General features: G+C 37.6%; 2 protein-coding genes across 2 annotated transcripts in view; both read right to left on the bottom strand.

Moving 5' to 3' along the window:
- The window catches only part of LOC109210507 (derlin-1-like), a 4,632-nt gene extending 3,305 nt beyond the window's left edge, over nucleotides 1-1,327 (bottom strand). The window contains exons 1-2 of the mRNA XM_019373928.1: nucleotides 1,222-1,327; nucleotides 178-313 (exon numbers count right to left, since the gene is read on the bottom strand). Coding sequence (XP_019229473.1) covers nucleotides 178-313; nucleotides 1,222-1,238 — 153 coding nt within the window. The 5' untranslated portion in view covers nucleotides 1,239-1,327. The remainder of the gene's footprint in view (nucleotides 1-177; nucleotides 314-1,221) is intronic.
- Nucleotides 1,328-1,958: 631 nt separating this feature from the next.
- On the bottom strand, nucleotides 1,959-12,088 carry LOC109210506 (BUD13 homolog). Its single transcript, XM_019373927.1, is given in 12 exon segments — nucleotides 1,959-2,571; nucleotides 3,730-3,773; nucleotides 3,775-3,821; nucleotides 3,823-3,906; nucleotides 4,071-4,099; nucleotides 4,102-4,142; nucleotides 8,040-8,143; nucleotides 9,775-9,842; nucleotides 9,922-9,989; nucleotides 10,374-11,229; nucleotides 11,321-11,539; nucleotides 11,869-12,088. Coding segments are annotated over 11 exon segments (1,626 nt in total). The 5' UTR covers nucleotides 11,520-11,539; nucleotides 11,869-12,088; the 3' UTR covers nucleotides 1,959-2,485.

The following is a 12,088-nucleotide window of genomic DNA, read 5'->3' as shown; positions in this document are numbered from 1 at the left end:
CCAAACCCTTCTCTTTCTCTTTCGTTTTTTCTTCTTCACTTTTCGGTTGGGAGGGCACGGTTCACAACTAGATATGTCAGTAGTTTGTAAGATACACTATATGGTCTTATTAGTGTTGTGAAAAATGCTAACTACACAGTAATATGGAATCAGATTAACTGATACAAGGATGCTTACCTGAAAATGAAAGATCAAGGGCTCATATAATAGTGCTATATGAACAGGATGGCATAATCCTAATTGACATGCAGTTGTAAGCAACAGACAAGCAGTCCCATAAGCCTTGCTTATAGGTGGAAGCGACTTATAAAATCTGGAATGAGAAAAAAATAACTTGTTGTAGAACACATAACGTCAGAGAGAAAAAATGTATAAAGAGAAAAGCATCAGATATAGGACCACGATATAGGTTAGAATGGACCAAAGTCAGGTAAAATGAGAACCGAGAATGATTCCTAAGTTTGCATCAGCAGTCAGCAGCTGAGCCAAGATTTTTATTAAGGGGTATCAAAGAAGTAAATATACTAAGAAGTTAAGGGGATTCTAACCAGTGTAATTTTCCGATGAATGGGTGTCAATTGACACACCTTGGAGCTATGTGGCTCCAAGATCAAATGCTTCCAAATAAGTGCATTGATCCAATCAAGTGTTTTCCAAATATAAGTGTATCAATCCCAAACTATTTCTTTCTTGTATATATACTATACTATATACTTAAGCCTATCAGTAGCTCTACTAGACCAATTTCTTAAAAAGAAGTCAAGGATGAAGATTGATTAAACTTAAACGAGGATTGGGAAGAGCTACATTGTCCAAAGAAAATTAGGAAAAACACGGCAAATATGAAATATTTTCAGAACAAGGTATATACATGCTAAGATTGAAAATTTATTCCTTATTTACAGCACACTGCATCCACATTCTTCACGCTAAAAGTGTCACTAAAACCTCAGTCATTATGATAAAACCTTCGCAAATCGCAAAAGCTACTCTATGGTTAGAATTACACTGTTCAATAATTTTTATATCACCTACAATTAACTACTTTTAACCACAGTGTTCAATTTCCAAGGACTATAATTTTACTTCAGCTGAAATTTGAAGTGTTTGATAAACAAAGTAATGGTAATTCAGCATCACAATGTACATAATAAAAACTAATTCAGTTTGTATGTAGGAAAACGTAAGAAGAGAAAGAGGGGGGAGCGGGGTGTGACTTACTCGGCCGGAGATGACATTGTGAATTCAGAATAATAAATTAACAATTGCGCGCTACGAGATCCGTATTTATATGTGCGGAGAAAACTTAATTAGTCCAGAAAAAAAAAATGACTTAAACAGAAAGAAAAAAAGTGACGATAGATAACCAATAGGCTTCTTACAGCTGTTTAACGCCAACTGAAACTCAAAAGCACCCCTTCTTCCCGGAAAGCTACCAGAAGCTTCGCCTGCCTATTGGTTGAATTGCACAAATAGCCTCATTTTGAGTCCATTTTTATATTATGTCTCTTTTTGAAAAGCTTTGCAAATATAGCCTCTGCTTACTTTCTGTTTTTTAATAATCATTTGGTATCCGAAACTCAACTAATCTTAGATTCACACTACATAGGATCCATCTAAGTGAAAAGTGCTCTTTATTAGGAGTTTCTACATTTCAAGGTCTCGAACTCTAGACCTCTAGTTAAAGGTGAAGAGATCTCATTCATTTCACCACACTCATTAGTGGTAGTATAGCCTCGGCTTACAACTCAAAATCCTGTTTGATCCAAATGCAAGCCAAGTAAAACTATTTTTTGTTTTCCATGATTAAACTTTTGCTACGCATACAATATGGGCGTTCACACCTTTTATCTTAAACGAGAAGGCTTTAACCTTTATTCTACAGAAAGATTTGCATCTTGTTAACTCGCAAAATATTCTTCATAATAAATGTTTTTATCAATAATACTAGAACGGTATCTTGAAAGATAATATGAGACCAAAAGCTTGTACCAGGGATCTCATTCCATTTTCATAAATAGATTGCAAAAGTTTGCACACTAACAATTTCCTTTCCAATTCCTTCTACAACAAACCCAGCATTACATCCTTATATTGTCTTCTGCTTTGCCTTCATTACAATCTTATACAACATCCAGAAAATTACAAGCATATCTTTTACGTTTTTTACTTCATGATTGTCAGCCGTGACAATCGTGGAGAGACAAACGAAAATGATGCAACTCAGAATGCACAGTATGGGAAGGAAGATTCCTCAATGGCGTGTGTTTGGAAAACAAAATGTTACTGCAAAATGCGATCAAATTAGTCAACGACTAGATTCCTACTATTCAAAACTGATGGCACCATGTTGAAGCTAAGAAATTTCCGCAAATCGAAACAACTCGTCATGGAGGCAATTTGTGGGAATCAAAATACTCAGCAAGGAAGTCGGAAATTCCCACTGCTCATGTTGTCTGTCTGTACATAAACATACTGGAACAAGTCACATGTCGGACACAGACCACAGATATGCTTCCCTTTCGGTTGCTTGTTTCTCATTGGTCCTCTTGAACAACTGCTTCTCATATCCTGTTAGAAGAGAATCAACATTGAAGTCACCAATATTCGCCAAAGAGGAAAGAAGATAAGTAGCTTAAATCAGCGCTTTATCTATCAAGCGAAAAATTCAACAAAATAAAATAGAACTGACAACAGTTAAGACCTTCTTCTTTTATAAGGACCAGTTAAGACCATCTTCTTTAATAAGGACCAGTTAAGGCCTCATTTGTTTGCACTTAATGGAGGTCTGAATCTTAATCATTCAGATCTCAGACATTAAGTGCGTTTGTTTTTAAAGTCTGGATCTTAATTATTCAGATCTTAATCATTAAGTGTGTTTGTTTTTTGTACTTCACAACCACTTAATGGATAGGTCTATATGATTAAGATCTATAACAGAGACTTAATTTCATTAAGATGCTATCACATATTCATTATTAATTGCCGCCAGTGCCTGCCACTATCAACTACCACCATGCCATCACCACCACCATACTCAACCACCACCGCCGCCATCCCCCGCCACCACCACCACGCCACCGTCATCCTCAATCATAGCCTCCATTATCGACCATCCCCACCACTCCGACTACCATCATTCTCACCCACAATCAACACTCATCCGCCTCAACTACCACAACTGACCACCCCATCACCATCAACAACCACAGCCGGCACTGCCCATCATTATAACCTACCACCACCCACCCACCACCTTCCTCAATCACAACTACTACCACCACCGATATTATTACTATCACTACCCACACCCCATCCTTAATCATAATCGCCACCACTACCAATCACTACTAGCTACTAGCATGAACCACCATCATCAACCAAAACTACACCAACCACCGCCTCTAATCGGCACCGTTAGCCATCACCATCAACACTATCATATTTTAAAAAACTATATATTTTATTTGATAGAATATTAGATTAGTTAGTATTTCATTTGAATTTTATGTTTATTAATTTTCAAATAAAGATAATTTTATACATTCAGTGTTAAAAATCAAAACAGTCTTAATTATTTCTATTCTGATCTTAATACACATTTAATATATTCAGATGTTTATTTCAGATTCAGATATCTTAATCTTAATACACATCTTGACGTCTTAATCTTAAAAAACAAATGAGGCCTAAGACATCTTATTATAGAAGAGATGAGAGATCATATACCTGTACTTCGGTCAACCCCATCCCAGTGTCGCCCTGGTCTATACCATACGATTGGGGTGCGCATCAATCCTCTTTTTCCAACTGTGAGAAGGTTATTTCCTGAGGGATTATAAAACCTGAGTCCTTCATTTTGTCATTAGCTCCAAAGTCCGGCAGACTTGGCTCTAAGTGCTTTTTCTGCAACATCCATGAAATGTAACATATTTAGAGACACAGAAGGAGCTAAAGGGAACCACTCACATCATGAAAAACACACAAATCCAGTAACTGGCAATCATCCCACCCCAGCACAGATAGAGTAGATGCCTGCAAAAAGAAAGTGGTCAGAAAAAAAAAATCACCTTAACCAAATGTGCCATTGGGTCACCCATCGGACTCTTTCCTTCAACATACTGTCTAGTTCTGGATCATCTCTGCAAGGCAAAAAATTAAACACGTACAAATAAGACTGCCAACAACCACTTGAACTAGGAGAAACACTCTAGAAAGCAAGAGTTTAAAATAAGTAAGAAAAATTATTTTCACTATAAGTTTAGCCACATTAGTAAGAATGAAACTAAGGTAGGTTAGACGATTTTGAAGTGCCTAAAACGCAAATGATTCGAATACATAACTCAAATTTACAATAGAATAGCACGATAGCGGATAGACAAAGATGTAACATACAAAATTATCAAGCGATGGCTAAAGTGGAAGAGTGCTACGGGTTACCGGTTATGTGACAGGAGGATATTGCCAAGAAGAAAGTATGTGAGTAGCAATGTTATTTGCGAATGAATTTTGGGCCTCTAAAACCCAACACATCACAAGATGAGTGTCATAATAATGTGGATGATAACCAAGGAAGATGTTCGTGAATGCTGTGAATTTGTTTTACAGACGAGAGAGATTTGAAAAAAGTCTCAGCTCTACCTACATTGCTTTAATCCCAAAGAAACCAGGGGGCAGTGCAGCTAAGAGATTTCAGCCCTATTAGCCTCATTGGAGGCTGTTACAAAATACTTGCCAAAGTACTGACAGAAAGACTCAAGCTGGGGGTTCATAAGCTGGTAGATAACCCATCGATGGCTTTTGGAAAACAGGCAGATTATGGATGCAGTTATTATTGCTAACAGAAGTGCTGACAGTAGGACGAAGGAAAATAACCTGGTATTCTTTGCAAATTGGACACTGAGAAAGCATACACTATGTGAATTGGAATTTTCTCCTCAATGTTCTAAAAGAAATGGGGTTCAGAGGAAATGGAGGAGTGGCTCTTTTACTGCATCAACACTATCAGATAATCTTTCTTGGAATAAATGGAACTCCAGTAGGTATTTTCCCTTCTCAAAGAGGTTGAGACAAGGCGATCCTCTGTCTCCTTTTCTTTTTATCATGGCCATCGAATGTTTCAGCACATGTTAAAGATCAACAACAACAGACACAGTGAAGTCCAACAATGTGGGTGAGGGTCAGTGTGTAAGCAGACCTTACCCCTATCCTACACTGGGAGGGTAGAGAGGTTGTTTTCAATAGACATACATGTTACAGATCCCTAACAGAATGAATGCATTAGGGTTTCAGATGGACAACAGTGGACACAGCTGAGCAGACTGGAAATCTCTCATCTTATGTATGCAAATGACACGCTTGTGATGTGTGATGCCACACTGGACAACTTCAACATCAAAGGTGATACTGACGTGGTTCGATTAGTGTCTGGCTTCATGTCAATTGGAGGAAAAGTCTTATTTTCCCAGTGTATAGAGTTCCAAACATCAAAATACTGGGTGGTGTGATGGGCTGTGAGATAGGATGTCTTCCTACTACTTATTTGGGTTTATCTTTGTGTGCAAGGAATAAGTCCTCACCGATTTAGCAAGGGATTTATAGAATGAAAGAAAGATGTGAACAGAGGTGGGCAAGATGGGAGAGTTGTACTTATCTCCGCCGGGGGGGGGGGGGGGGTTCTGAGATTAGTACTAATTACCGGTGACTTAGACTCACTCCCTACATATGTGATGTCTTTGTTTCTTTCACCTGTTAAAGTGGAAAAAAGGTTGGATAAACTAAGAGGAAACTTATTATGGCAGGGTAACAAAGAAATAAGATCTTATCCTTTGGTTAAATGAAGTATATTAACACAAAGTAAGAAGGAAGAAGGCCTTGTTATTAGAAATTTGAGACATCACAACTGCAGTTAAATGACGAAATGGCTATGGAGATTTGCTGCTCAAGAGCAATTACTATGGAAGCAGGTTATCAGCGAAAAGTTTAGTTCAGAGGGATGATCGACATCAACACCAGTGACTTCCTCTCGCGGAGTGAGGTTTATGAAAAAACATTAGAAGCTCTTTGGCAGAAATTCATGTGCCGCATTGGTTTTGAAGAGGGACATGGAAGAATCTAGCTTTCTGAGTGTAAATTGGAGTCGAGGTTCCATCAAAACAACTTGAAGGTTGGATTCAATTTAGAAGACACCTGAATGATCGGGCAATGGGAAGGCTGCCTTATTTGGGTGTTTTGGACTCTTTTGAATGTTTGGGCAATAGTCAAGAACTCAAGATAGACTTGTATGTATAGGCAATAGTAAGGCGAATTTTACTGTAAATTCTTGTACTTATTGTTGAATTCTGGTGGACAGCAATGCAGCGTACAAGGTTGTAGAGTTCACTTGATTAGTAGCTAGAGGCTTGCCTAACACAGCACAAAGCCACAACCTCCAAAGACGGGAATTTCAACTGTGCTCAAAATGATACAGCTATGGCTGGACAAACCTGAGAGCATCAATCATATATATCTTTACTGTCACTTAAAGGATCAGCTATGGGAACTATTTTTGAATATGGTGGGGCTGAAATGGACTATAAAATAGACAAGTCAGTTTTTGAAATATTGGAATATTAGAGGAAGGAATACCAATCAGAAGAAATGGTGGCAAATTATCCCGGCTTGTATATGGTGGACAGTGTGGAGGGAGCGAAATGCTAGATGCTTTAAAATAAAGGAAGTTCCATTCAAAAGATCAAAATGGACTGTTTACTTGTGTTTTATTTTTGGTGCATACGGACCTTTGTTACTGATGCTGAAGCTGTTACAGATCTTGATGAGTCCTTTTAAGAATGTATAAGGGATTTTTTTTTCTTTTCCTTTCTTTTCTTTTGGGCAGATTGTAGATTCTTTGACAGCACCTTCTTGGTGCTTTCATTTGTTTATTGTAACACTTACCATTTCTCAAAAAATATTTGAAATAATCCCATTTAATAAAGGCGTGAATGGTACAACCAGAAGATAATACAAGAGGTCACTCGAGATGTTCTAATTAAGTCTAGTGTAGAAACCTCTAAAAGCATCAATCGGATAGCGTGACACTATGATGATTACAGGTGTTTAAAGGAGACAAGATAAACCTAAAACTTCGGGAAACGAAGTAGTTTCAATAGACCTACAATCTCTTGGATTTCATGCAAGGTTAGCAAAGAACAAAACAGTAGAGACAAAGTATCCATGTGGGGGATACCAACTAGCTGGGATAAAGGTTTAGTTATTGGTACACTTACATCAAGTCTAGTGTTTATTAGGAGTCCATTCAGTTTGGTTAAAAATTTGTCTATGAAAGGATAAGTGTGAATTCACAATTTTAGGTAAACCCTAATATGTCTTAAAAAGAAATTATTGAGTACAGAAAATGAAATGATCTCAAAAGGAATTGAATAAATACAAAGAATTCATATAATCAATCCCTACTACTTTTGGAATTGAGGCGTAGTGTTTTGCACAAAAAAACCAAAAGAGACAGATCTATTAAAGAATAGGTGGTTTCTCAGGAACATATCACCAACTATGGTGTTCAAAAGGCTGCAGATTGAGCAAATCGAGGATGTAATAGTGCCTCGGCCAACCCTATAGAACTTAATAAGATGCTTCCTAATGGTGAGCTAGCTTTATATGAACTCAGGACTTATCTAAAGAAGCCTCACAAAATATGAAAATCATGCAAGTAAACTCATCTCAGCCAGCAAGAAAATATTTAAGTCCTCAAAATTTGTAATAACCAACGGGCAAGGCTACTAAAGCACGTAGTATGCCCAATCTTCAAATTATAATTACAAGCTCAACAATCCATCTTCTTGCTCTATACAGTTTGTGTTAGGTAAAACCCAGAACGAAGTCTCAAAAGCTTTAAAGAACTCATGAGCATAAGTTGATAGTTATAATGCTACTGCAGAAAGTGCAAAGGCAAGATATATATCATCTCAAGTTCATATCTTTCAGACACATTGATGGATCATAAAGAAACAACAACAACGAATATCTAGCAATTATAATACCTGCTCCGTGCAAATGGCTTTTCCTTCTCGCTTTCTAGTTCCTGAAGCCTAGCCTCCAACTCACGCTTTTGAGTCAATCCCTTCCCCCATTCCAGTTTTATTTCCTGATACAAAGATGAAAAAAATCACTTGAAAAAGAAAATTACAGAAGCTTAACAAGTAGCAGGTAACTGTGCTTCACAAATATAGCCAGTTCTAAGTAATCCCAAATAAAGGAAAAGGAGGGCTGCAGTGACTGATGGTCATGAAATAACTAACTGATGTAGCACCTCAAGAGTGGCGGAAGAAGAGAGGACGGGAGAAAATAATACAAAAAAATAGAAAGAAATCAATTCATAAAGTGCTATTCAGCAAGTCAAGTGTCCCAAACCGTACAAATGGTCCTACTTATAGAGTAGGAAAAGTGCAAGGCAAGTTTAAAAAAATGGTTGTGAGACCAATAATGTTATATAAGAGCGAATACTGGCAGTAGATATACAAATTGCACGATAGATGTGCAGTCACACAAGTCTGGACAAGATGAGAATAGATCTCTCTTCAGACATAAATTTTTTGAAAGAAAAATAAAAGAGGGAAATAAGCAAAGGCCACCTAAGATGATTTATCCTTATCCTAAGTAGATCTCCATATACACTGTTGAATAGTGTGACCATGTTATCTAAAAGCTTAGGTTGTTATAGAGGGGACAGTTCTATTAATTTAATTATGATTAAACAAGCCCTCAAACGTGCGAGCAAACATGTGAAAGTTTTTTTGAAAATAAGTGGTTAAACCTTAATTCAAGACCTTTGCCTACTCTAATACCATGTTGAATAGGATGATAATATCATCTAAAAACTTAAATTGTTATAGATGGAACGGTTTTATTTGTTTAATTATGTCTTCAACATGCACTAATAATGTTGACGCAAGATAAGATTAATTAAGGTGATACAAAATGAAAACCTAATATGCTAATATCACACGGACAGATGGACTTGGGTTTCCTCAAAAACCTCACGAAATCTCTCAAAACCAACGCACAGATTTCATTACAAGTAAAACATGATGGGAGCAAAAGATTTATATCAACTAGTTGGGCACAGATTTCACATGGACTTAGGTTCATTTTCTTCAAGAATCTCCATGTTTGTATAAGGCGTTGTTTGTCAAGAATGATTATTATTCTAGCTAGAGAATTGTAGTCCATGTAGCGATAAGTGTGACATTCAAAAAGCATCTGTCTCGGAGAATTCCTATTTCACCTTACAAGTAACAAAATTTAGCATTAAAATGAAATGGATTTTAATAGAGCTGAACCAGCAAAGGGGATTCATATATTTGATCTCGACTAATTTTTGAGGCATAGTTGATTAATATTAGAAAGTGTGAGAAAAGAAGCAGACCTCACTATTCACTCTATAATCAGGCCACAAGAGAAAATATACAAATATGATGGAGGACTACCACAATTAATACCCCATACTGACTACTCCAAGTGAAAAACCTCCAATTTTTAAGTTCCTGTATATTGTGCAGATACACTAGCAATCCCTAAAATATCCGTATTAAAAGGGATTTATAGTTGATTGTAGTCAGTAACATGGGCATGAGTAAGAAGCAGCGATCAGAAGAAATATTTGCCCTGAATTCTGGAAATATTGCAGCTCTACAAGAAGATAAGTAGTGATGAAGGAAAAACTAGCTCCAAGGTTGACCACTTGTTCATGTAAATAAACAAGTCGGATAAAAGTACCTTTGGCTTCTCCTTCTCTTCCTTCTTCTTCTTGGACTTCAGGAACTCTTCCTTTGACATTCGTTCCCCTGCAGTGATACAGAGTGAGACCAAATGAAAGAATATATTTAATAACTATAAACAATTATTTCTCTAGCTCTAACGCACCTGTAATTTTATCCCGATATACTGGTTCAGCCCCTCGGCCACTAACCAATGGATCCATCTCTTTAAACCTAAAATAACAAAGATATTTAAATTGGATTCAGCAATTAGAATTAGCTAGAGCAAGGATCAAGCATTATTGGAATTCTCTGATGCTCGGATCCTCCAAATGTTGCTACACCGGTGTCAGATCCTCCAAAGATGCACAACTTTTCAAGGATCCGACACGCATCTGGCGGCATTTTATAAAAATCCGAGCAATATAGGCGGGATAGTGATGTGCATGTTCAGGAAAGCTTTGATACTTGTAGCATAAAAAATTTTCCTCCTAGGGAAACAAGAGACGTCACTCTCTTCACACATTACTTACTTGCTCTAATCTTCCAAACTTGCACTGAAGAAAGGCAAAAAATCAAAAGATGATAAGGCGGCATGAAATAGTAGAATAGAATTACCTTAACCAGTCTTCCTTCTTTGTCTTAGCAATTTCTTCTTTAATATCTTTGCCACTAACCAAACCGGTCTTTAGCACTTGCTTCGTAGTAGATGTTTCTGGACGTGCCTTCCTTGAAAGGTCTGAGTCTGATGCATGGGAACCTAGCCGAGGAGGAGAAATATCAGACATATCTGGAGGACTTTGGCCATACTTTTGCCTCCGTCTTGGTGGGGACAAATCGGCAGAAGGCTTGGCTTTAGCTTCTGGTGAAGGGGTATCATTTCGAGTCCTACGTCGCCTTGGTGGTGAGATATCAGTATTTCTAGTGCTGAAAGACTTCATATCAGATTCAGGTGAATCATTCCGGGCCTTTCTTCTACGCGGTGGTGAAATATCAGCATCTCTAGAGCTCAATGGCTTCGTTTCAAGTTCAGGTGTATCACTTTGAACCCTCCGTTTACGTGGTGGTGACATATCAGCATCTCTTGTGCTTGAAGACCTCAACCGAGGTTCACGTTTGCGAGGTGGCGACAGGTCACCCTCTTGAGTGCTTGGCCGCTTGAACCCACTTTCTGGAGAGGGTGTATCATTTCGAGCCCTTGGTTTACGTGGCGGTGATAAATAAGCAGCTGAAGGACTTGATTGCTCAAGTTGAGGTTCTGGTGAGGGTGTATCATTTCGACCACGTCTTTTCCGTGGTGGGGACAAATCAGCAATTTGGTCATCAGAAGGGATATTATTAGAAGTACTTGATAAAGATACCCAACCACTTCCATCTTCTGAAATGGAACCATATGGGCGTCTAGCTCTAAGCTGCTCCAATCTCTTCATGCGCTTAACTTCAATATCTTCGTTTACCTGAGGCAGCTCCTCTTCTGTAAAAGAACACAGTTAATAAACGACAGACACAACAACATCCGAGGATGCAGAACATCAACGAAAAACAAACCTTTGAAATAACATTACCAGCTGACTCATCCTCTTCATCTTCAATTTTTACAGGCTTTTGCCAAACAGGATCTTCGTCGACCACAATAACACCTCCTTTGACATTAGGTTTAACCTTCTTTTTCTTCTTCTGTTTCTTCTTTTCCTCTTCATTGTTACTTTCATATTTTTTTAAGTAGTCCTTCAGCGAGGTAGAGGTTGAAGATGGAGCCACCATTATGCTTAAAATTCAACTTCCTGCATCAGGAATCAAAGCCCGGATCTTTAACTAACTTGGATAAACTAAATTCATAAATTTAATTACTCAGCATTTGCCTGACAAAACAAGGATATATCTCCTTGCTTAATTATCATATATAACAAACTCCAACTGTATTTTCAATTTTATGGGGCAGCTATTAGACCTAGACAAAAAAAAAGGGGGAAAATAGACATTCTCTTAAGTTAGTATTAGGAAATCTGGTTTGGAGATTTTTCAATAGAACTAATAAATGCTTTTCAATTGTTTAACTTTTCAATATTTGAAGATAGAAACAGAAAAAATTGTAGGGAAAAAAGGGTCGCACCTTCAAAGCTGCAAGAAGCTTATTCGACAAGATCACTTGTTTGAAAGACACGGTTTTGATCTCAAGTCTTTGCCATGGCTGATTCCGGTGGCGAAATCCTTGGGTACGGATTGCGGGTGACGAACACTTGAGAGCAATTGGGGGAAAAGATTTAGAACACGGAGAAACACTGAAAGCTAAAACCTTTTTCCTAGAAAAAAAATAAACAAATTGAAACTAA

Source organism: Nicotiana attenuata, unplaced genomic scaffold, assembly GCF_001879085.1.
Source record: "Nicotiana attenuata strain UT unplaced genomic scaffold, NIATTr2, whole genome shotgun sequence".
In the NCBI taxonomy this organism is placed as follows: Eukaryota; Viridiplantae; Streptophyta; class Magnoliopsida; order Solanales; family Solanaceae; genus Nicotiana; species Nicotiana attenuata.
This window is presented reverse-complemented; position numbering and strand designations above follow the sequence as displayed.